The sequence below is a fragment of the Beta vulgaris genome, chromosome 9 (assembly GCF_026745355.1).
Source record: "Beta vulgaris subsp. vulgaris cultivar EL10 chromosome 9, EL10.2, whole genome shotgun sequence".
Classification (NCBI taxonomy): domain Eukaryota; kingdom Viridiplantae; phylum Streptophyta; class Magnoliopsida; order Caryophyllales; family Amaranthaceae; genus Beta; species Beta vulgaris.
Window position 1 is genome coordinate 29,211,458 of NC_079210.1, and position 27,166 is coordinate 29,238,623.

General features: G+C 36.0%; 2 protein-coding genes and 1 long non-coding RNA gene across 3 annotated transcripts; 1 reads left to right on the forward strand and 2 right to left on the reverse strand.

Annotated features, from left to right (window-relative positions):
- Window positions 1-1,174: 1,174 nt before the first annotated feature.
- Window positions 1,175-1,585, reverse strand: LOC130590195 (uncharacterized). The gene has a single exon (XM_057392227.1). The coding sequence runs from the start codon at window positions 1,583-1,585 to the stop codon at window positions 1,175-1,177; it is 411 nt and encodes a 136-aa protein (XP_057248210.1).
- Window positions 1,586-2,781: 1,196 nt separating this feature from the next.
- LOC104883201 (uncharacterized) lies at window positions 2,782-3,996 on the forward strand. The gene is made up of 3 exons (XR_007269888.2): window positions 2,782-2,991; window positions 3,217-3,325; window positions 3,412-3,996. It is a non-coding gene; the product is annotated as an uncharacterized LOC104883201 (long non-coding RNA).
- A 6,584-nt stretch (window positions 3,997-10,580) lies between these two features.
- On the reverse strand, window positions 10,581-13,175 carry LOC125493579 (uncharacterized). Its single transcript, XM_048637044.1, has 3 exons — window positions 11,871-13,175; window positions 11,497-11,690; window positions 10,581-11,280 (listed from the first exon to the last, which is right to left on the reverse strand). Exons 1-3 carry the CDS (start codon window positions 13,173-13,175, stop codon window positions 10,581-10,583), a joined length of 2,199 nt encoding a protein of 732 aa, XP_048493001.1.
- Between the last annotated feature and the right edge of the window lie 13,991 nt (window positions 13,176-27,166).

Consider the following 27,166-nt stretch of genomic DNA (forward strand, 5'->3'; position numbering starts at 1 on the left):
CTTCTGATCATAACTTTTGATGTGCTTCTTAAAATCGAGTAATTCCATCAGATTTGGAAACTAAACTTGAATATATTTCCAATGATAGGTGGCACGCCCCGAGGAGACTTCTAGTCAAGGAGTTATGCCTTTCGGAAGATTGCACTGTTTCTGCTGGAATCTGCCACGTGTACGCGCGGATCACTAATCCGCCTATTAATGATTTATTTAAGACTTTCCTTATCTTGTAAATTACTTTCCAAGTCATATTAGGTGATTGAATATTTATTTAGATAGGTTTTCATTCTTTTTCTCTCTCCTCCCCCCTCTCACGTTATTTCTTTTTTAGGTTTTAGGGTTTAGTTTTTCTCTCTTCTTCTCTTTCTCTCTAGTTTTTAGAGTAAACCCTAGTTTTTATTCTTCTTCATTAATTCATGAGTTTCATTAGTTTCTTTCATTGATTTCTTTGATTATGTTTTCTTTCATAGTTTTAGATTTCATTATTTATTTCATGATAGAGTAGTTTCTTTTATCTATGGTTAAGTTAAACCCTAGTATGATTTAATTCATGATTGTTTCTTTAAATTCTCATATTAATTGTTAATTGTTCTTGCTTAATTGATTGTGCATATTCCAATACTAGATTAGGGATAACTAGTATTGCTATGATTCCATTGTCTTGATCACAACGGGAGTTGGATTTTGACGGATTTGAGTATTTCAATTAAGGGCATGAAGTTCTCCACGGGAATAGGTAGAATGGATTGTTAGGAAGTTAAAGTGCCGTGTTTAATGTCTTTAATTTGCATGATTCCACGGGAGTAGGCTTGATTGCATATTAGAGAAGCCATAGATACTCGGGAGAGGTCTATGGTACTTTATAGGGTGTACTTTTCCTTGTGAACATTTAATTTATTAGTTTGGGTAGAAATTATTTGTATTATTTCGTGCTAGTGGGGATACTTAACTGTAGAGTCTTTTATTTATATATTGATTAGTATAGTTGATTCGACGATCATTGATATTAACATCCTTTAGTCTTACCATTATTTAAGGACTAATCATAGAACAACTTTCTCTCTGTGGGATCGACTCTGACTTACCCTACTACATAGTTAGGAGGATTAGTTAGGTTATTTATTTTTGTTAGGTGCGCGACACGCCTATCAATAATATAGCTTGAGTATTTTCTCTTTCACCTTGAAGCATCCCTTTGCATCGCTGCAAATCTCGACCGCACCATGTAGAATACTTGATGCACGATGAATGGACCACTCCACCTTGATTTGAGCTTGCCCGAAAATAACCTCAATCTTGAATTAAACAAAAGGACTTTGTCACCAACTTTGAATTCCCTTTTCATGATTCGTTGATCATGCCAAGCCTTTGTTCTCTCTTTATACACCCGCCCACTCTTATAGGCATCCCTCCTAAGCTCTTCAAGCTCATGGACCTCAAGCATCATTCTTCCACCCCAAGCATGAAGGTCAAAATTCAAAGCCTTGATGGCCCAATAAGCCTTGTGCTCCAATTCCACAGTAAATTGACATAATCTTCCATAGACAAGCTTGTAAGGTGTCATGCCAATAGGGGTTTTGTAAGCCATGTGGTAGGCCCACAATGCATCGTCCACTTTGGAAGACTAATTCTTTCGAGATCGGTTCACCGTGTTCTCCAAAATGAGCTTGACCTCTCTATTAGATATCTCCGCTTGACCACTGGATTGAGGGTGGTAGAGAGACCCATTTTGTGATCGTAGGAGTGGATTTTTTAATTCCTTTAATGCCTACACGAGTTGTGAGCGCGTTTATTCGACTACCCCTGGTTAAGGTTTTATTTAAAATATATTTTTGAAGTCGCCAACAATTTTTCAAAAGAAAGAATCATAAACCTAATTGGATATTGAAACGGAAGGGACATCTTAGGGACACATCCAATGTATATTTCCCAATCATGACTCCATAGATGGTCAAAGTGAACCAAAGATTGAGTTCGAGGGTGAGGATACAATATAATTAGGAACTATATTACCCATTGTTGACCTCTACTAAATACCGATTCATTACAAATTTTATGCAAAAGAATAATCATAAAGTTTTTTCTACACCGTAAAAATAATTAATCTAGGTTGGTTTAGGAAACACATAAAAAGACAAATTATTTAGTGACATGTGATTTAACAATCAGATTACTAGGTTCCTAGCAGGTTATCCATATTATCTGATTTAGTCAGAACATTTATTTAGGTCTTGCTTAACAACAAAATACAACGGGAGAATTATTGCAATCAGGCATAAAAAATATTATGTACATATAAAGAAATAAAAATGAAAGAAAAGAAAATATCGCAGGAAGTTAGCAAAATATTTAGGACAAGCAATCGTGAAGCCTGAAAATCAATTGAAATATGAGTTTATGTATTTGAAATTATGTGTTTTTTTTTGTGTTTGAAAGTACGAGTTTTCTAAGAGAATTCATATTCGAGTGTAAGGTCCGTAAAAGCATATGTCTAAAAGTTTATCCTTAGATCGGAAAAAATCTAGGCATATCTATAAGAACTTATTTTTTTTTGAAAAGATAGAAAACACTAGTGGAAAAAACTACTTGTACTACTTATCAAATGCTTTGGTTGACTTGTCAACCTAAGCATTTGTGAAAGTTTAATAAAAAATTCATTAATGATCAGATTGATTAGTCAACCGGATCATTTAAGATAGCTAGTCAACTCGAGCATTTGGGACCTCCCTCAATTAATGAAATATCGCATTGTACGTACTAAATAATTTTCGACACTCATCAAGACATTAGGCCTTCCCTCTCTTTTTTGTTTACCCTGGACCCTCCCTCCGAAGTCCCCGCTCTCTAAACTGCACCCTCTCTCAGTTGAAACCTCCACCATCCCTCCCTTTGTTGTCCCTCGTTCCCAAGTTCCCGCTCTCTCAAATGGTTTCAATAACCTCACTCAAGTTCTCCGTAGTTCAATTGGTTGAATCAACCTCCTAAATCCTTCAGGTTTTATTATCTCCTAATTTCTAAGTTTTTCTAAATTAATCGAATAAATTCTAGGGTTTAAAATAATTGTTGACAGTCGAAGATAGAGGAAGAATTGAGAGACAAATTATTCATCTAAAACCCTAGATTTTAATTTATTAGGAAAACCTCGTATGTTGCTGATTCCTAAATGAAAAGTTTTGCTTTCTCTTAACCTAGGCCGCGATTTACGTTGTACTGTTGTAGCATGGGCTGGTTCGATGATGAGTTGATTACTATGCTTGAAGAAGCGATTCAAGTTCATCACTTCGCTCACTTCACTCTTCAATTCGCTATTGCGTTCTGCAATTAGCAGGTTTGTTTCCTTTCTCGTCCTTTTTTCTGAATTTTGTAAAATTTAATCTAATATTTTATTTTGTTTGATTCTATTTTTTTTTATAGTTTTGCAGTTTTGTTATCTTCTTGGTCTTTGTCTGTTTGTGAGGTTTGGCAAGTTGATGGATGGAAGGTTTGTTTGGTTCCAGAATACATGGTGGATCAGCCGCCTTGATGTTTACGTTGCTACTAGACATTGGTTGGCTGGTAATTTTCTATTATTGTTTTTTTTCTTGATTGATTATATTTGTGGGTGTGAATTGATTGTGTTTGGGTTAAATATAACATCACAGAATGTGATCAGCAGCAGCCACAGCTACAGCCACCTGATCCTGATGACAACCAACTGTGTCAGCTCAGCATAAAGTAGTTATTAAGTTTGTTACTGATATTTTCAGTTAGCTTGTAATTCAGTTAGTTTGTTAGCTCCTTTTTCTTTCTGTTATTAGCTAGTTTTTCTTATCTCATTATTGTATAAATAGAACACTTGATGTAGTTAGTTTCATTCATTCAGAAAATATAGCATTCTGCATTTGTAAATACTCTCTCAAATAATATGAATTAGTTCTAAGCCTGAGCTCCCAATGTAGAGCAGTGAAGGAGAAAAATCTGGTGTGTTTCCATTGTTATTTCTTGCTGTGTTTTTCATTTGTAACATGGTATCAGAGCACCAGGTGCTTAATATTGATCGAATCTGTGAAAAATAATTTTTCACAATCATCTTTCTTGATAATTTTTCAGATTGATTCTTAAATCTTCTGTGTTCTTTGCATAATCTGTGATAATTTTCACAATCTTCATCTTCTTTCTTGATAAATTCTCAGATTGATTCTTAAATCTTCTGTGTTCTTTGCCTAATCTGTGATTTTTTCTCCATAATTCCTGTTATCTTAAGATCAATTGAGATCTATAAAATGTCTTCTTCTACTGAAGCATCTGCTACTGAAAATGCTACTGAAAACATACAAAATCCTACTTCTCCTTACTATATACATCCTTCAGATAATCCAGGAATGAAGTTAATTTCTCTTCAATTTGATGGAAGATCTTATACTGATTGGAGGCGTTCTATGTTGATTAGTCTATCTGCCAAAAACAAACTAGGATTTGTAGATGGTACAATCACTAAACCTCTACTTTCTAGTCCTGTTTTTAATGCATAGGAAAGGTGTAACAATGTGCTGATTTCTTGGTTGCTTGGAGTATTAGATCAGAATATTGCAAGAAGTGTGTTGTATTTTAGAACAGCACATGAAATCTGGACCAATCTTGAAGAAAGATATGGTCAGTCATCTGGAACTCAATTGTTCTCTCTCAAACAGTCTTTGAATGATCTTAAACAAGGGCAAGATGATATCTCAACTTATTATACTAAGTTGAAGATGCTATGGGATCAACTTGACTCAATTGATCCTATACCTCAATGTGAGTGTAAAAATTGCACATGTACAATCACAAGAAAGTTGCTCAAATCTCAGCAAGATAGAAGGTTGATTGAATTCATGATGAAGTTAAATGATGGCTATGAAGTCATAAGAGGTAGTATATTAATGATGTCACCACTGCCTATGATATCTCAAGCCTACAGATTGTTAATGCAAGAGGAGAAGCACAAACAACTCTCTCATCAGTACAATGGAAATGAAGATAACATGGCATTTGCTGTATATAAGAAGAAATTTGGGGAATATGCAGACAGAAATAAGAACTACAATAGTTCTTATAGCAGCAATAACAACTACAATTTAGATAGACAGAGGTTTGGAGGAGAAAATAAGAGATGGAATAATAATCTCTATTGTGATCATTGTCACATGACTGGACACACTAAATAGAAATGCTACAAGCTTGTTGGTTATCCAGCCAATCATCCAGCTAATCAGTTCAAGAAAAGGGCTGCTGTAGCTTGCAATGATGACAGAGAAGATGTGAAACACTCTGTATCATACACACCAAGCCAGTATGATATGTTCATACAAATGATGAATCAACAAAAATCTACAGAGGATCAAACTACATCCTCAGCACATGTGGCAGGTACACATTGTTTCACTTCTATTCTTAAAACATCATGGATAGTTGATAGTGGAGCAAGTGATCATATGTGCTATGATTTGTCTATGTTTTCATCATACAAAGTTGCATCTAAAGAGCAATTTATAACAATTCCTAATGGGAGTAAAGTAAAAGTCACACATATTGGAAATATAGATTTGAAAAATGGTATAAAGCTGCATGATGTGTTATTTGTACCAGATTTCAAGTTCAATCTTGTTTCTATTCCTAGAATGTGCAAAGACTTGAAGTGTTCTGCAGTGTTTGATTACAATACTTGTTACATACAGGGCCTTTCAACGAGGCCACAACTTCTTGGTAAATTGGAGAATGGTCTGTATTACTTGGATGTTTCCTTAACACCTTTGTCCAGCTCAGAATCAGGTGTCTCAACAGCATTGATGAATGTAAATGATGCAAATAAAACCAAGCTTTGGCACCTTAGGTTGGGTCACTTACTAGTTGGTCAACTACATCACATCCTACCCACACTTGATAGCAAGACAACTTTAGATTGCTTATGTCAAATTTGTCCTGCAGCTAAGCAACCTAGAGTCTGTTTTCCTTCTAGCAGTATAAAAACTACTGTTGCTTTTCAAATGTTATATGTAGATGTATGGGGTGCATATAGAGTTCAAACAACTCATGGATGTATATTCTTTCTTACAATAGTTGATGATTTCACTAGGATGACATGGGTGTTTTTACTTCATAATAAATCAGATGTTGTTACTGTTTTTCCTCAGTTTATGCAATATATTGAAACACATTTTCAGGCTGTTGTTCAATTTGTTAGAACTGATAATGCCCCTGAATTATGTGAGGGTATCTTGAAACAATTTTATTTGAGCAAAGGTATTGTCAATCAAAGAAGTTGCCCTGATACACCTCAACAAAATGGAGTTGTTGAGAGAAAACATATGCATATTTTGGAGGTTTCAAGAGCATTATTCTTCCAAGCAAAGCTTCCTGCCAAGTACTGGGGTGAATGTGTTTTGTGTGCAGTACATCTCATGAATAGAATGCCTTTACCTGTTCTACATAATGTTAACCCCTATGAGAAGCTATATGGAGAAATTCCTAACCTAGATCACTTAAGGGTCTTTGGTTGCCTATGCTTTGTGTCCACACCTACACATAATAGATCTAAATTTCATCCTAAAGTTGTCCCTCATGTGTTTCTTGGCTATCCTAGTGGTCATAAAGCATACAAAGTTCTTAACCTACATACATTCAAGATTACTATCTCAAGAGATGTTGTTTTTCATGAACAACATTTTCCATACCACTACAAAGATTCTTCTTCCATTTTTCAATTCTTTCTACCTATTTCCACAAATTACACACCAATCTCTCATGATGACATACCAGATATTTTTTACACTACTGACACTCCACCATCACAGCCTGATACATCTTCTACTATACCACCTTCTCCCTCTATTACTTCTTCTCCTCCTACTGTTTCTCTTCCATCTTCTTCTGTTTCTCACAATGATATTGATAATTTGATTGATATTAGTTCTCCACTTCCAGTTAGAAGAAGTTCTAGAACTATTCTTCCTCCTACACACCTATCTGACTTTGTATGTAACACAGCTTCTTCCAATAATCAATGGTGTGCCTTTGTTGCTTATAACTCTTTACCTCCTAACCATCAAGCCTTAATCTCTACTACTGAGTTGCTCATTGAACCTGTGTCTTATAAAGAGGCTGTTAATGATCCTAGATGGATAGAAGCAATGGATAAGGAACTTTCTGCATTACAAAAGAATAACACATGGCTCTTAGTTGATCTTCCACCTGGAAAGAAGCCTATAGGCTGTAAATGGGTGTATAAAATCAAGCAGAAATCAGATGGTAGTATTGAGAGGTTCAAAGCTCGTTTAGTGGCAAAAGGTTACAATCAAAAGTGGGGCATAGCTATGAAGAAACTTTCTCACCAGTCATAAAGATGACAACAGTTAGATGTTTGATTGCATTAGCTGCTAGCAAGCGCTGGGATTTGTTTCAACTTGATGTCAACAACACATTTTTACATGGAGACCTCAAGGAGGAAGTGTATATGACAGTTCCAGAGGGAATGGATAATTCTTCTAAGAAAGTGTGCAAGCTTGTCAAATCCTTATATGGACTTAAACAAGCTAGTAGGCAATGGTTTGCCAAGCTTGTGGGGGAGCTGTTGCTTAAAGGTTTTCAACAGTAAAAAAATGATTACTCATTATTCATCAAGCATACACATGGTCATATCACAATTTTAGCAGTATATGTTGATGATATAATCATCACAGGAGATGATTTGGATGTTATACATGACATTAAAACTCACTTGGATCATGTGTTTAGTATTAAGGATCTTGGGAAGCTCAGTTTCTTTTTGGGTATTGAAATAGGCTATTTGAAATCTGGTATTTGCCTTACTCAGAAGAAATTTACAAAAGAGCTTCTTGCTACAGCTGGGATACACAATACAAGAGCAGTTGCTACACCACTTCCTTAAAAACTTTCTGCAGAAGAAGGTGATTTATATGAAGATCCTAGTACCTACAGGTGTTTGGTAGGTAAGTTGAATTTTCTTACACATACAAGGCCAGACTTAGCCTACACTATCCAACATCTGAGCCAGTTTCTTCAAGCTCCTAGAATTCCACATTATGAAGCCCTTGCTCATGCTCTTAGATATGTGGCCTCAACCCTGGGCCAAGGAATTTTATTGAATGCATCAGATCACTTAACATTGCAAGCATATTCAGACTCAGATTGGGGAGCATGTTTAGATTCACGAAGATCAATCTCAGGTTATGTACTTCTTTTGGGAAAGTCTCCAGTAAGTTGGAAATCTAAGAAACAAGGCATAGTATCCAAAAGTTCCTCTGAAGCAGAATACAGAGCTATGTCAGCAGCAGCTAGTGAAGTTACATGGCTTGTGCGTCTTCTTGAAGAGTTGGGTGTAACTAAGCTCAAGCCAGTCACATTACATTGTGACAACCAGAGTTCCATACACATAGCTAAGAATTTTGTTCATCATGAACGAACTAAGCACATAGAAATTGATGTGCATTTCAGTAGAGATAAAATCCTAGAAGGTTTGTTGCAACTTACATACTTGCCTACCACATCTCAGCTTGCTGATGTATTTACAAAAAATTTGCCTTCACAACAATTTACATATCTTTTATCCAAACTTGGCATGGTTGATGCCTTGCGTAGTTTGAGGGGGGGTGTTAAATATAACATCACAGAATGTGATCAGCAGCAGCAGCCACAGCTACAGCCACCTGATCCTGATGACAACCAACTGTGTCAGCTCAGCATAAAGTAGTTATTAAGTTTGTTACTGATATTTTCAGTTAGCTTGTAATTCAGTTAGTTTGTTAGCCCCTTTTTCTTTCTGTTATTAGCTAGTTTTTCTTATCTCATTATTGTATAAATAGAACACTTGATGTAGTAGTTTCATTCATTCAGAAAATATAGCATTCTGCGTTTGTAAATACTCTCTCAAATAATATGAATTAGTTCTAACCTGAGCTCCCAATGTAGAGCAGTGAAGGAGAAAAATCTGGTGTGTTTCCATTGTTATTTCTTGCTGTGTTATTCATTTGTAATAGTTTGATTGTTTAAACAAGTCTTTTTGTGATGTACTCCTATACCTCAAATTTCTTTTCGTGCGTCTATTTTAGGTTTTGCGAATTGATGGTTATAACCTTTCATGATTTTGGTTTAGTTTTGGTGTCTTATTTTCCTGTTTGTGATTGTTTTGAGGTGTATGTGGATATGAAGTTGCTAATTTTGCTAGGTAAGTTGCTCCGCAATTTTTTTGAGAAAATATAAAATTGAATGTCTTGCTGCTACTAAACTTATTTCAGAAGATTTAGTTGGATTTTTGTTGTTTCAGAAGTTATGTGCCATAACACCTCTTGTGAAAGTTGTTTGGTATCAATGAATTTTCTTCCAACATTTGTTTTCTTTTCTCCTAGATTTTTTATACTTCAATTGACCAGAAAATAGCTAACTGATGTCCTGCATTTTCCTTGCACGCCTTTAACTTTTGTAGTGTTTGTGCTTGAATTTCTTTATACCTAAAGCTAATGCATGAGAATAATAATAGTAGCGAGAGTGCAACAATAGATTTGAGTTGGTGTCATTTATGTTGTTAAATTCAAATTCTCTTATGCAGTATCTACACTACTCTTTTTCACCCTCTTTGATCTAATATTGTACATATATTTGTTTGTATTTTTCGAATATGATGAATTTTGTAAATGATGTCATTCATGTTGATGCAGAACATTCCTCGTTCATACTGTGTTGCGTACAAGCTTACCAGGTCCAGATTTGAAGTCAGACGATGTAAAAGAGAGGTTTAGATTTACCTGGTTTGCTGGAGTCAAACTTGTTAAATAGAGTTACAGTTTTTTGGCCTTTATTTGATCCTTATGTTGTCTCCTAGTTTACAATAGCTCTTATTTGCAAGCTTACTTGAAATCACGGTTAATTCTAGAATTGTAGTTTTTTTTTTTTTTTGGTAAATAAGTAGTAAGATTAACCAAACAACCAATACACCTAATGGAGCAGCAAATCAGCTACCCCCAAAAACAACTGGACATGCCCAGCTAATTACAACTCCTCAATCCACTTCCTATCTTCTTCTTTAACTTTTCTTCCTATAAGCTGCACAGCTCTATTTTTTACAATGAACTTAATATGTTTAACTGTACTATCAACATAATTAACAATGTTTTCCCAGAAAGCTTTGTTCCTATTGCACCAAATCAGATAAACAGTAGCTGCAATAGCTGCCATAACTACCTGGCTCCTGAATCTAGACCCTCTGTATTTGCTACGAATCCACCTGCAAGTCTGAGGTAAGTTCCTAGCACTCCAGCCAATACCAAACCAAGCTGCAACCTGTCTGATACATCTGTCACTAAATTCACATCCAAAGAATAAATGTGCAGTATTTTCAATATGTTGAGCACAGATTTGGCAATTCTCATTATCACTAATGCCCATCTTTTTGAGTCTCACACTAGTTTTAATCCTCTCCCTCACAGCCATCCACATGATGAATATGTGCTTAGGAATAGAAAATCTGTTCCAAACACAATGGCTCCATTGCTGATGAGTTGTAGTGATGTGTACTTCATTATAATGTTTCTTGATACTAAAAGATGTATTGCTCAGCCACTGACTACCCCCAGTTTCTCATGAAGATCATTTTTAGCTCTACAGATGTGCTTCCAAGCCCAGCTAGTTGTAATAGGAGCCTCATATGAATCCCAAGCTGCCTCTTTAATATAAACAGTGCTCACCCATTTGACCCACAAATTGTCCTTCTTTTGTGCCACCCACCAAGCCAACTTACTCACAGCAATCAAATTCCATATATGGATGTCTCTAAAGCCTAACCCTCCAGCTTTCTTCTCCTTGCAAAGATCCTCCCATCCCACAGCTACTGGTTTGCTATTGTTGTATGAACCAGACAATAGGAAGTTTCTACAAATACTATTGATCTCTCGTAACATACTCTTAGGAAATAAGAATAACTGCCCCCAATAAACATGAATACTCATTAGGACACTCTTCACAAGTTGGCTGCGAGCTGCAAAAGAGAGATTCCTTGAGCTCCACACACGAATTCTCCCCACCATTTTGCTGATCAACTCCACACAATCTCTCTGTTTCATTTTGAGGGGGGAAATTGTTACCCCTAAGTATTTAAATGGAAGAGAGCCAGTAGAAAAACCACTAACAGCTTTTACCCTTTGAATCTCATAATCATCCATCCCAGCATAATACACTTCAGATTTGTTCTTGTTCACCTCTAACCCAGATGCATTAGAGAACATCTGAACACCTTGGAGCAGTGTGTAAATGGACCTGAAGTCTCCATGACAGAACAGTAATAGGTCATCAGCAAAGCTCAAGTGTGTCAACTTGAGCTCTTTGCACATGCTATGGTATTTGAACCCCTGTTACTAACTCAAATAGCTAAGGATTCTATCCAGGTAGTCCATACAAAGGGCAAAGATTAGAGGAGACATGGGATCTCCCTGTCTCAGCCCTCTCTGAGCCTTGAAAAAACCACACATGGACCTATTAATCATGATTGAAAACATAGGAGTAGTAATGCAAAGCATGATTTTGTCCACAAAAACACTAGGGAATCCCACTCCAGTAAGCATTTGTCTGATAAAGTCCCAGCTTATTGTGTCATATGCTTTCTTTAAATCCAGTTTCATCATACAACTAGCCCTAGTAGTCTTCCTGTTATAAAGCTTCACAAGGTCCTGGCATATAAGAATGTTATGTAATATGCTCCTTCCTGCAACAAAGGCACCTTGCTTACAAGATACAACCTCAGGTAGGATCAAATTAAGCCTTTCACTAATCAATTTAGTGATGCACTTGTATAGTATTGTGCAGCAGGCTATTGGTATGAATTCAGCCACATTTTATGGACATCTCACCTTTGGGATCATAGTGAGGGTTGTCACATTGATTACCTTTAGTAATTGGCCTGTACTAAAGAAATCAAGGACATCTTCTGTAATGTCATCTCCTACAATCTCCCAGCAGTGTTTAAAGAATTTACTATTAAAACCATCTGCCCCTGGGGCCTTCTCATCAGGAATACTAAAAATAATCCTCTTTACATCATCTTTTGTAAACTCTCTGTTAAGAATCTGGACATGGCTTGTTGTCATTTTGTTCCCTTTGTCAATAAGGGTCTCTAGAACCTGCTGCCTTTGCTCTTTTCTTGCAAATAAGTTTTCATAGTACTCCAGAAAGGCTACTTCTACATCCCTCTTGTTGTCCACCCATGTGCCATCACTTCTATTAATGGCATGAATTTTATTTTGGGTCCTTCTTTGCTTAATTGCTTGGTAAAAGACTCTAGTATTCTCATCACCACACTTGAGCCAATTGATTTTGGCTTGTTGTTGCAGTAAGGCAAATTGGTTCTTCTTTGCCCTCTTCAAAGCTAACAGGGCCTCCTTCTCACTTTTCCCATAGCCACTGTCAGCAGGGTTCCTATGAAGCAAGTCTTGGGCCTTATTCAGCTCATGTTGAGCTTTAATCACAGCAGCTTCCACATCACCAAACCCCTCCTTGTTCATGTTTCTTAATGCAGCCTTCACTTTCTTCAGTTTCATACACACTTTATACATTGCACTGCCCTGCACATTCCCTTCCCATGCTTGTCTCACTGTAGTCAATAGTGAATTATGGTTGCACCACATGTTATGGAACTTAAAAGGTCTCTTCTGTGCTTCATCTGGATACACGCATAGCAGGATAGGAGTATGGTCATAATTACCTTCAGGTAAGAAAGAAGCTTCAGCCATATCATACTTATCCACCCAGTCATGAGTGGCAATAACTCTATCAATTCTGGAAAACACCCTGTCATTTCCTTCCTGTTTATTATTCCAAGTGAAATGTCTTCCTGAAGCCTTCACATCCACAAGCTCACAGGTCAATAAGCACTCTCTCATAGGAGCCACCTCTGAATTCCTCACAGTTGAACCAACTCTATCTTCAACCTCACTAAGAGCATTGAAATCCCCCATTAGGATCCAAGGAGACTTCATATGCCCTGCAATATTCTTCAATCCACTCCACAATTCATTCCTGCTACTTGGGTTATTGAACCCATAAACAAATGTACATTCAAAGCCATCACCATTCCTAGGTTTGATAAAGCAATGAATGAATTGACTATTCATATGAATGATATCCACAGAGAATGCTAATGGGCACCAACCAATCATTATCCTTCCATTTGCATGACAACTATTGTTATGGGTAAAACACCAACCTTGGCATAGATTTAGATAAACTACACCTAAGTTTGGAGTCTTAACCCGAGTTTCTAAGAGGCTAAACAGCTTAATGTTATGTGAAGCAATGAATCTCCTCACCTCCTGTTGTTTCATCTTGCTGTTTAGGCCTCTTACATTCCACATTAGGATATTATCCATTTGGGGGAGGGAGTGTAACCCCCCGCCCTTCTTCCACCACATTAACAGCTCCACTATCCTCCATGTTCACCACATTAGCCTCTTCTGTTCTGTCCCCAATTCCTTGCTCCACCACTGGCTTCTCAGTGGCAGGCCCCAGTTCCTTCTCACTCTCTTCCAGTAGTACCTGGAATGTATTGTGTACAGGTACTACCTCTTGCACAGTACTAGTTCTAGTATGATTTTCCACATCAGTGAATCCATCATCATCTACTTGCTTCTTAGGCCTCCACACTTTCCTCCCTATTTGCTTCCTACATTGGGCTTCTTCATGTCCAATCCTAGCACATTTGCCACAATGAGTTGGTCTCCATTCATACTCCACATTCTGCTCCACTATCACACCATGCTCATTACAAAACTTTAGAACATCAGGAAAACTCTGCTTAACATTTACTTCCACCATTACTCGAGCAAAACTTAATCTCTCCTTACTCTTCGTGGCAGCATCCATCTTAAGCATTCTTCCCATTTGCCCCATAATTTTCGACAAGCTCCTTTCACCCCAATACTTAAATGCAAGACTAGGCAGTTTTATCCATATAGGCAATATATCAACATTTGTTCTATCATATTCCATATCAGCTTCCCACATTTTAGTAATCAAAGGCTTCTGGTCAAAGAAATGGAATCCCTCCTGATTCACCTTCAAGCAGGCTTCTAATGATGTAAACTTAACAATAAACATACCCTTCCCCAATCCTACAATTTTATCTATTCCATGTTTACCCCAAACTCTCTTAAAATACCCCTCCATTACTGAAAATGGTGGATTAGCTCCAAGTACATAACACACAAGAGCAGAGGACCAGTATTCAACCTCCTCTTGTATATCCGATGATTCAATAGAAACAATATTGGTATTTGGAAGAACACCTACCGGGGTAGTAGTTCCCTCCACACCTTCCGCCCATGACAACCGTGTTGCACTTGCCGACTTTGATCCAGATTGAATAACATTGAGCCAATCAGACAGGACTGCCTTTTCCATCGCGTGTTAAATCTGGTCACCAATTGTCACAGGAGTTCTCACTACCGTTACTTCAGCTAGCTCATCCTCCTCAGATGGATCATTCTCCCGTATCGGACTTGGTATTCTCATTGCCTCAACCCCTGTAACTTCATCCACGGACTTTGTTTTCCGAACCGGCGACGAAGAAGGTCCCTTGGACTTCCCTTTCCCGTTCTGTGCACTTTTCTTTGCTCCACGCCCTTGTGAGGTTTTAGAGAGAAAAGGGTTTTAGAGAGAAAAGGGTTTATTAATTTTACTAGAATTGTAGTTACATAGCTTGTGTTTGGTTTCATTAGGTTCTTAATTCAAGAGCTGATTTTGGTAAAAAGTAAACAACAATGTGGTGTAAGGTTAATTGATTTATGCTAATAACTTGGAAAATTATATGATTAGATGGTTATAAAGGGCATGTATTTGAGTACTTCTCAGCTAGTATTGCTGGAAAGTTCTATTTTATCATTCATTTTTCTTTTTCTTTTTAGTTTTGAGAAATTAAGGGTTTTTCCTTGGTCAAATCAATCTTTTTTTATGTGAACTTACTAGTAAATTCAAAAGTTTATCAATTTAATTAGTCATGAAGGAATTAGATGGAATACCAACTAGCTCTTAAATTAACCTTTCCATTGTGAATATATGTAGTTATGTGCACTTAACTTTACCATAATTGACACCAGTAAGATGAAATGAAAATTTGTAGGTGGATGAAGTGAAAATTGGTAGGTATCTCCATAATCCACTTGAATTTCCATAGTCCTTACTATGTAGAGAAAGTAAAGCCCAAAATTAATTTACTCCTAACTTGCGTCGACCTAAGAACAGGGTAATCTGAAATTGCATGAATTATTTTTTTAAAATTTACTATACAATTATATGTTCATTTTAATGTGCTAAGATAAACTAATGTGAAGACACTCAATGATCCTAAAAGTCCAAGTTTTCTTCCTTGGAGTCTCTTGCTAATGCAATTTTATCTTTAGTCATTTTGTGCCAAATTATTAAATACTGATCAATGAACTTGGAACTTTTGGGATGATGGGCACTTGATCTTTTCCCAATTAAGTGTAAGACAAACTTCCATACATTATATTTATTAATGCATAGGGTTTTTGTGTACCTTTATCGCGTCTTCTTGAGCTCTTCTTTCTATTCTTTTGCTCTCAAATTACTTGATTATTGGACTTGCTTGGTATATACCTCCTAGAATTTCTTATAAATACCTTGATCAAAAGAATAAAGTAGCTCTTGAAGAAAATCCAGTAGCAGATCCTCAACAGTAAATAACACATGAAACATACTCCCTCGGCTCTGATTTGACGATTCCACATTGAAGCAGTAACTTAGTGAGTGCGAAAGGCATATGGGTTCCCAATTGAAGAACTAGAAAATTAGTATTAGGGTTAACGGATCTATGCCGACACTGAGCATTGGGTGTATGCTTCACCACCAGATTTGCAACTTTTTTTATTTTACCAATATGAAAAGGAATGCATGTTGAGTTTACATTTACCTGATAACAATTTTGTTAACCACTATTTTTATAGTCACTTACAGACATGCGCGTGCGCGCGCGCGCACACACACACACACTATTCACAATGTTCTTCAATGGAGGTGTTCAGTTACATGAGTTTGTCATTCTCGCTCTGCTCGTATTCTACCCTCGTACCTCTTTAGTTGACCTATTAGTCATATGCGCAGGCCGTTTTCTTCCACCTATTAAGGAAGGTGCCAAAATCTTCATTGGAGTTTCTTTTAGTTAACTCGAACTCACAAAGACCAATGGGAAGTTGTCTGTTATAAATGTATTGTTTGCGGAACTCTTTTTTGATGTAGTCATAGTCATTCAGCTTGGCCTTATTTAGTGATTTGAACCACTTTGGATATGCATCCAAGGTCAAGGGAAAGACATAAGAAAACATGTCCTTGCTCATGCCCTTAAGAGCCATAGAGACGGAGAAAGCTCTCCAATGATCATGTAGGCCTTCGACCCCCTGAATTTTTGGAGGTCACCCAATGCTACATTTTTAGGGAGCTTTTCCCTCACTTTAGGATCAATGATGTGATGTCCATGATCCTGGCTTTCGAGTGCATGAATTGACGAGATCAATTGCTCGAGTTTTCAACCTCAAATCCTTCTTGGACTTGATTGGAGGTGGTGGTGGTGGAGCATCGCCTTGTTCTTCTTTTTCAGTTATCAATTTCTCTCTCAGTGCCTTGATCTCTTTGTCTTGTTCCTCAAGATGAGATTTCATGAGTTGAAGCTGAGCCATGATGGAACTAAGTTGTTCATTAGTGTTCCCTATTTCAGATGTGGATTCATAAGTCTCGGAGGAGTCGTCTGAAAAAATGAGGATGCGTTTGGCGAGTGTAGGAGTAGGTTGATCTTGTTGCCTCTATGTTAGACTTTTCCAAGTTATAGTCTCACTACCCCTCGTGCACAGAAATCGGATGGACCTCGTAAATTTTAATAAATAATGTTTTCGAAAGGAGATGGAAATGAGAAATCGGAACGGAAATGGAAATGAAAATGGGAAATTATTAGAAATGAGTATGATTTTGGACTTAGTATGGGCTTGATCATGATGGAAACATGGGCCTAAATATATGCAAATGCAGTCATGGACTGTGCAAGCAGACTGGGCTTAATGATCTGGTTTAGCTGAGTACTAGAGTTTGAACTTACAATAAGCATACTAGACTCAAAGAAAGCTAGACAATAAAGGTATGACTTGATCTTTTATAGTCCAAAGACTTGATTGGAGTTTTTATACTAGACTTAGGGTTGAACTTCTATAGTCCAAAAACTTAACTAGGGCTTACATAGAGATGTAAACTAGACCTAGGGGATGACCTTTTGTAGTCCTAAGAATTTAGTTTTATAGTCCGGAGACTCGACTTTTATAGTCCAAAAATTTAACTTTTATAGTTCGAAGACATGACTAGGGCTTACGTGGAAATGCAAACTAGACCTAGTGAATATTTTTTTATAGTCCTAACACATAACTTTTATAGTACGAAGACTTGACTCGGGTTACATATAATGCAAACTAGACCTAAGGAATTTTTTAGGCCTAAGACTCAACTTTTATAGTTTGAAGACTTGACTAAGGTTTACATATAATGCAAATTGCACATAGGGAACTTTTATAGTACTAGAACTAAACTTTTATATTCTGAAGACTTGACTAGGGTTTACATATAATGCAAACTATAGGACATGAACTTTTATAGTCTTAAGACTTAACTTTTATAGTTCAAAGACTTAACTAGGATTTACATATAATGCAAACTAGATCTAGGGAATGGATATTTATAGTCCTAATACTTATCTTTAATAATCTAAATATTTTAGTAGGGTTTACCCAAAGATGCAAACTAAACCTAGGGAAAGAACTGAGCCTAAATGAACCTAAGATTTCAATTGGATTAGACCTAGAATTATATTAGAATGGTCTACAAATAAACTTGGACTATACGACAGAAAAAGATGCAAATGGGCCTAGATTTTGACATGAACTACACTTATACGGGCCTAGGATCGATCTTGCATGAAAAGACTGCTTTTTTTAATTAGGTGAGTTTCAAGTTTAGAGAAGAATGGACTTCTAGCATGACCATGATTTTACACGAATGTAGATGCACCAAACGTGGGATCGACCACCACGGCGAATCGACAAAAGCATGCGATGCACAGACTGGGTGTCACACAGCATTGCTGCGCTTAGCGCAGAGTTGTGCGTCTCGCGCAAGAGTGGTATGCTAGACACAACTTAATGCACTTGGCGCACTAATTCCCCGACATGTTTTACGAGGAGTTATGTGAGATTTTGCTAATTGACGATCTTTTATTATTTTTTTAGACGCAATTTTAGGTCTGATGCATAACACTTTGACAAGTTAATAACAGGTAAAATTGCAATAACAAGAAAATGCCATGTAGCATGGATGCAAAAGTTCCGAAATGATGCAAGGTTTAGGCTAAGACTGAAAGGGTCCATGACTAAGAGATTGATCCCACGCTTCGTACCTCTACTTAAAGTGGTGGCCACACTTCGTACCGCTAATGATGCAAGGTAGATTGTCCTTATGGTGGCTTAAACGATTGCCATGCATATGGAAAATTGTAATGTCATTTTGATGCATAAAAAGAGTATGAATCATATTTTTCAAGTTTCACCCACTCAGTTGAAAAATTAATGTTTTAAAAAATCCTCCCTATTGAAGTTGCCAAATTGGAGGTGTGTTTTTATTGTGCCTACGTGGGATTAGCGCGTATTTAACTACTCATTGTAAATGTTTAATTGAAAACATTTTGAAGTCGCCAACAAGTCTTTAAAGGAAAACTCATAAACCTAATTGGATATGGAAAATCACAGGGACAACGTAGGCACTTATCCAATGTAGATTTTCCATTCCATAGATGGTCAATGAACCATAGATTGAGTTCGATGTGAGGGTACGAACATGGTGAGGAGTCATGTCTCCCATTGATGACCTCTACTTAATATCGATTCATGTAAATTTTAATGCAACAGAATAAGCAGAAAACTAGGTTTGTTTAGGAAACATATAAAAAATACTATTATTTTAAGTGACAACTTGTTAGACAATCAATATTATTGGGTTCCTAGCAGATTGTCCATGTTATATAATTCTGTTTATATAATTATTTAAGTCTTGATTACTAATAATACAAAATGATAACTATGGCAATCTAGCATAAAAAATAATATGTTCATGAATAATAAAAATAAGAAAATAAAATATCATAGAGAGTTAGGATACTATACAATACTTATAGTTGCAGAAATGCGACAGTCTAATAGTATCTTTGAGATAATAATAAAAACGGAACAAGAACAGGCCAAACTATTGGCCATCTTCTATAAATAGTCCAGACTATGAATAATCCATGAACAGTCCAAACTATCACCTCCATCTTCCATAAACAGGCCAAGTGACCTGTTAACCTGTTGTAACAGGTAAAACTTGTTTTTTTTTAATTTATCTTTTTTTTTGTTTTAATAATCTTTTTTAACTTTTAATAAAAAATCCAACCCAGGAGTCTAGCACCACTTCTTCCCCCCCTCCCTTTCGTCCTCCTCTTCCCTCTTCTCCTTAACTTTCAGTCCACCACCACCTCACAACCACAACCCCACCACAAAAACTACTGTAACAACCACGATTTTCATCCCCACTCCCTTCCACACCGTCGCACCCACCCCACATCCATCGCCATTACAGAACAAGCAACAGCCCGAAACCCACCACCACAAAACTCTACCTTCAGGCCCAGAAAACGCTGCACCACCCTCGAAACTCAACCCTCATCCCCTAAACCCAACTATTAGCCCCAAAACCCTCATCTGAACTGAACTGGGTTTGATGAGTTGGTGCGGGTTTATGCTCCTTTGTTACTGAATTGGTGTAGGTGGAGTGAGGGTGTCGACTGTCGACAGCTGCTGAATTGGTGGTGAATTGGCTGTTTGCGCGTCTAGTGGTGGTGGTGTGTTGAAAGTTGGCTGATGAAAGTTGTGTGGTGGTCTGGAATAAAGAAGGCTCTGTTTTGCAGCAACGCCACCTAGCCAAGTGGGGAGGGAGGCTGTTTTACAGGGTAGGATGGGAGAACAGTAAGGGAGGATAAAGAAGGAAAAAAGGGGGTGTATGGTGGCTGGAATAAAGAAGGAAGAAGGCAAGAGGGTGGAGGGTGGTGAGCTCAAACATAAAGAAAAAAAAGGAAAAAAAATTAAATTCATTAAAAAGGTCACGTGACCTCTAATTTATCTGTTATAACAGGTTAACAAGTCATTTAGCCTGTTTATGGAAGATGGAGGTGATAGTTTGGACTGTTCATGGATTATCCATAGTTTCGACTGTTTATAGAAGACAACCAATAGTTCGGCATGTTCTTGTCAATTTTTCCAATAAAAATAGAGAAATAAAGACTTGTTGGCGGCTTTAAAATGTTTCAATAAAACCTTTACAATGAGGTAATCAAATACACGCTCAACTCGCGTAGGCGAAATAAAGACACGCCTAGCGCGTCACGCAAAGAGTGCCCTAGGCGCATATCTGTATGTAACGCATAGGAACATGTGTCAAACACACATTTATGCGCCTGTTGCAGGTCAACCAATGTGATGCACCGGGCGCACTGCATGTGTCAGACATGTTATGATAGCCCTGTATTCAATGCGTTTTTCAAAGATTTTGCAGGATAAAATCTTACTTCAATTTTAAAATAATCTTTGATAATATTTATTGTTAAGGATTGGGCTCAAATTTTTTTTTATGAGTTCGAAATACAATTAAGTATCAGGACTATTTAATTGGGTTTTGAAACAAGACTTGTATCATTAAAATACGCTTTTACAATTTTAAAATATTTCTTTAGTATGCTCTCTCCTTAGGGCAGACCAATTAAGACCGTGGTATGTTTCATCATTGGATCTTTAAATGAGAAGATATGATTAAGCATCTACACATACGGAACCTGATAAGCATGACTCCCGTCATTTTGAGGCGACCTTTCTTGGAAACATCTTGCACTAAAATTGATTTTTGCACTTTCTTTTTGACCATGGAGTTTGAGAGGATTGTTTTATTCTTCTATAATTTACAACAATGAAGAGTTAATTTGGATATTGTTCTTCTTAATTCTCTGTTTGAGAAATTAAATCAATTGTTTGAATGTTTATTGCATGTATGACATTAGCAAGTCTATTGATTCTCGGTGTTTATTGATGCTATTGGGTTGAACTTAGACACTGATCAAACGAGGTTATCCTTTAGTTAGGATTTTGGTAGTCACACTGATCTTTCTATTTAACTATGATTAAGGAGAATGCAAGATTAGTACTTAACAATAGATAATATTGGAAATAAGTAGAGTTGAGGTTCAGTGATCAAATTATTTTGAAGTGAATATTAATTGGACTCAAGATCTTTCCATTATTGATTTCTCATTTAATTTATTTGCTAATTAATTTTAGTTTGTTTATAAGTCATTTAAAACCCCCTTTTATCATGTTACTTATACCTAGATTAATTTAGGTATTAATCCGCTAAATATATAAATTGTTCCTGCTTCCTTATGTAGATGACCCTTACTTCCCTAATTCATTTTATTGTAAAAGAGAGTAGGAGAAATTTATTTTTGGATAGTTTCATACAACTAAACCGCTTTCCCACGCACTATTATTTGCCAAAAGTTGGTCACAAAATCAATATTATCAGCAAGATGGGAAGAATCTATGCTTGACCTGACCCAAGGCTTCCTGTCGACTTTGTAGGATTCAAATTGGAAAAAAGGAAGCAGAATCTTTTAATTATTGTGGAAATAGAAGCCTTATATATAGAATTTATTTCTGATTCAAATTTAAGATTCTCACTCGAGATAAACTACACGAGAATGGCTCCATGTTCGAGTGGCATTTCACCCCTAACCATAACTCATCCGCTGATTCTTCAACATAAGTCGGCTCAGTACGGTCAGTTCACTGGGAGGATCGTCATCCCAATTCGAAGTTGTTTTCTCCCCTTCATCAGATTCCACTAATATTTTCCTTACCTTGTAATCCTCTGATTCGTCTATTGAAAGGTAGTCCATCTTTTTAAAATTCCTATTAGACAAGACTCGCATGGGTGGTAGCACTAAAAAGGCTACTCCTGTTGGAACAACTGGATCTAATCAAAGGAAAAAAAAAAAAGAACGATTTTAGTTAGTAATTAAGTGAATTTAGAAACTCAATTAGAAATTAAGAAAAACAGTAGAAAACTTTGCAAAGGAAGTGCATCATTGGGATATCAAGGTAAAATTATGTTATTATTTTTCTTAATCACATACTAACTTTATCTTTGTTTTCTCTTATAATTTTTTAATATTTGGAGTGATTTAGATATGTTGGAGTCATAACTCCTAATAATATGTACCCAACCTTAAATCATCTCACTTATAGTAGTCAACTCGAATGGGAAGACTCTTAGAAAATATGTTTTTATGTGATTTTTCTTAATCAAGTTATTGTTCATCATCAAATACATGTTTTCACAAAAAAAATCAAGTAGAGTTGGGCATATTCATCGCCATAAAAAGGAAAATGATTGTAATTATGACCAAGTTCAATTTTGTATTTAATCTCATATTTTATCTGTATTATGTAAATAGTTTATAGGATGTAATATTTTTCCTATGAAACTCAAACGGTTTGCACCAATTGCGCTTTAGAATATCTAAAAACGATTTTTTTACAATTAATAAAATTTCTGACAAAGTTGTTTTGAAAAACTGATTTCGTCTAAAAATAAAAATAAAAAAAAACTTTGAAGCAGACGTCGGTAGTTTTTTAAAAACATGAAAATGGTGTTCATATGAAATTTGTACTATCTTATATAATTTTCACAAAATCGTTCATGAAAATCACATCTTCCAGTACACTTATTTCTTCTTTAGTTAAGAAAATAAATAAAAAGGGTCATAAAGATGTCCAATTTGAGTGAAACTTTCTAGCCTAGTTATTAAGTTGGATGTCAAAAAACAAACTGGATAATGGTCCTGTTTTGACTGGTTTTAGTATAAAATTCATCATAATTCGAGTTGTCACGAAAAGCTTGTCAAATTTTGAAACAACATAAAGAACTCAGTGAACTATCATAGGTGTATCACATGCGCATGTTCACACTTGCTACAAAAATTAATGATTTTTCGAAGTCAGTAAAAGAATAAAAGTGTAATATAGAAAATTAAAATAAAGTGATTAACTAAATTTTCATAAAAATATTTTGTTTATCATAAGAAAAATGATATTTAAAAATCAGTAGATTTTAAGTTACTCTTAAAATGATTTATTTTTATTGTGTAAATAAAATTCAATAGAAATCATCTGAATAAAAATCAAATGAAAAAGGTTAATTAGTCTCTAATTTTCATAAGTTTTCAAATTAACATGATTTTCGAAACCAATTGAAGCAGATTAATATAAAGAAGTATCATGGTGAGTATAAGAATTGAATTTTTGCATAGATCATAGAATTTTTATATTTTTGTTGTAATAATACTTTTTTTTGAGTTATTACATCACTCGATTAATGAAAATTATATGAAAATGTTTATGCATAATTTTTATAAATAATTCCAAAATTATGTTTTTATAAACTTAGCAACCAATTGTTACAAATATTTTATACTGGGCCCAATTTATCATAGTATATATACTAAATGACCCAGTCTCAATTAAGAGAAAAAATTACAAATCTAACTAAGTTAAATTGTATGATGATCCATCTTACATTTTGAAAATTGTTCTCCATAATCTCCAAGTGGATCAATTATTAATTTGACATAATTACGAAGGTAATTATGATGTCCTAATTGATTATATGTTGTTTCACATGTCTCACTTTAAATGACCGAATTTCGATTAGCCAAGCACAATCTCCAAATTGCATATCAAATTGGTCACTTTGCTAAAAATGACTTATAATCTTGAGGTAAGATATTTCTCCCTTCTCTCTAGAATTTTCTCTGAATCCCCACCGCCCTCCTTTCAGCCCACTTTTCCACCGCCTCTCTCTCTCAGCCTTCTCACCGCCTTTCTACTTCTGTCCCTCCGCCGCACAGCCTCCACCTTGTTCTCACCATCTGGTCTACATCTATTTGCTCCTCCACCGACTACATCTATTACCCAATTCGATGTCGCCAGACATCGAATCCGACCGCCACCGATGGTGGCTCAGCAACCGATAAGAGGAGACCATGCCCAGATCTGAAGCGACTCATCCTTCAGACAGGGCTTGGCTCCGAAATTCTAAAAATCCACTCTACCGCCACCACCGACTTATCCTTGATCTTGTCGGTACCGTGTTCGGTGTTTGTTAGTCCACCCCTCATAGTCCCTGCCACCAAAAGAACCTGGACAACGTCCTCATGTTCCAGATCTGGCGATTTGAAGCTGAAGCGAGTGAGCCGCCGCCTCAACCGCCTTGGGCTTGCTTCTTAGTTGCGAAATTTGATTGTAAAGCTTCCTTGAGAAGCTAGTATTAGCTTTTCCTTTTCTTTTTTCTTTTTCTTGTACTTTAGATATCTAGTAGTCTCTCCCTGAGATAGGGATTCTACTAGTTTTAGGTTTCTGGTGGTATCCACTAGTACCTCATGTACCTCAAAAAAAAAAAAAAAAAAAGCCTTCAATCAAGAAGCACATTTCTTTAAAGAACGCTTGAAAAATCCTAACTTTGATCACTAATCAAGGGGATTACTTCAATGTTCATTTCATCACTAATTATGGTGATTATTTCAATTCTCAATTTAATCACTAATGAAGGTGGTTATTTCCTTTATGTTCGATCACTAAATAAGGTAATTATCTTAAATCTTGAATAATTACTAATTAGGGTGATTACCTTTACCTTTCATATTAATTACTAATTAGAGTGATTAGCTTAACCTTTCATTTTCATCACAGATTAGGATGGTTATCTTATCTTAATCTTCATTTTAATCGTGAATTAAGGTGATTATCTTAATCTTATTTAAATCACTAATTCACTACAAGAAAAATCGCATATAGAGGCAAGGTAGAAACCAAATATGTAGCCTCTAATTGCCTTTTGAAGCAAATTAGTGGTTGCCTCTAATAGTTCCGTCGCTAATTAATGGTTGCTTCTCAAACTCTCTTTTTGAGGCAATATAACTGATTGCCTCTAAAAGACTCAACTTTTAGAGGCAACCACATATTCTTGCCTCAAAATATAAGTAGAGGCAACCATATATATTCTTGCCTCAAAATATAAGAGGCAACAATATATATTATTGCATCAAAATATAACTAGCGGAAGTATAAAACATTGCTTCTAAAACTATACATATATTAGGGGCAATCATATAATTTTGTCTCGCAATATAATTAAAGGCAATATAACAAATTGCTTCTAAAAACCACATATATTTAAGGGCAATCATATGATTTTTCCTCGAGATAAATTTAGAGGTAATATAAAAATATTTTCGAAAATTAATATATCTAAGGACAACCACATAATTTTAATTCAAAATATAATTAGAGGTGATATCTTATTTTTCAAATATAGATATTTGGAAGCAATTTGAGACCTATCATGAATAGTGTTTGTATGCACCGAAAATAATCTAGCGTATTATTTTGTATATTTCCAAGCACGATCATCTATAGTAGTAACCTTGATAAAATTGCAAAATTAAACCAATAAATTTCATGAAATCAAAGTTCTACTATTTAAGCAAATATAATGTAGTAACATCTCAAGTGTAGTACAATATGAACGAGATAAAACATCCTATGTCGTGCAATAACCTGCAAGCCCAAAACTTAGGAAAACTACCAAAATTAAAATTAATCTTCATCATCAAAAGAACAAAATAGAACAATAGTGGAGTAGTAGCATAGAACACCAACAACAGTAACACCTCAGAGTCAACCAAAGTCATACTACTCTTCATTTATTTGCGTTTCACCACACTCTTTATCCACATCGTCGATCATCATCATCCTCCTCCTCCTCATCATCATCATCTTGTCATTTTGAAATTAGAATGTACTATTAATAATAAATTAAATATTTATATAAAATAAAAATATAATTATTTTATAATGAGTATAAATATTAGATTACCTCATCTACATCAAATGTAAACATATCGATAAGATTGGATTCAACGTCTCACAAATCATGAAATGTCCACCATTTACCGATGATTGCTTTAGAGCTGAAACAATTGGTTATGTTGTGCCTCAACCCATGCATGCTTATGATAATGATTTTCTTGCTCTTGATTGGTTAATGATGATGATCGTGGAAGTGATGAGGAGAAGTTAATAGTTGAGCTCCTTGACTTCACCCCAACTCTTAAACCATTTGAAGATGCATTCTTGGCTATTAATGACAAAGAGGCAAAACTTTCTAAAACTGATACTACGGCTCCAGAGCTAGAATTAAACCCTCTACCTTCGAACCCTAAGTATGTTTTTCTTGGCCCTTCCTCTACATATCTCGTTATTGTTGAATTGAGCCAAGAACAAATCTCCGAATTGCTTGATGTGTTGCGATTGCATAAAAGTGTGTTAGGCTATAAGATTGATGATCTGAAGGGGAGTAGCCCAACTCTTTGTATGCATCACATTCTTTTAGAACATGAAGTAAATCCTTCAAGAGAGAGGTAAAGGAAATTGAATCCTTCCATGATGGAAGTTGTGAAAAAGGAGGTCCTAATACTATTTGCTTCGGGGATCATCTATCCTATTTCGGATAGTAAATGGGTATCCCCAGTGAAAGTAGTCCCTAAAAAGGGGGGATGATGGTGATTCGCAATGATGTTGGCAAACTCGTTCCCATTAGGACCATTATAAGATGGAAGGGAATCAGCAGAATTCTATCATACCTTCAGCTTCTTCCCCTAGTAGTAGTAGTAGCGCCTCCGGGGATCCTGAAAAGGAGCGCGCTCGTCTAGTAAAAGCATATGACTATTTCTATAAATCTCTAATTCAAGAGGTCCAGGCAGAAGCCGGGCTCCTCTTGAAGAGGAAACTAAGCCTTCGAACTGTTTCGGGGCTTGTCCTTAAGCGGTCACAGAGGCAGTGTTAACTGAGACTTGACCATAGAAGGAGGGGATGCTGGTGAGCTGCTCATAAATCTAAAAAAGGAGCTGGGGCCGGATCACCCTATTATTCAATTTGTTATAAAGAAGGGAAGAATCGAC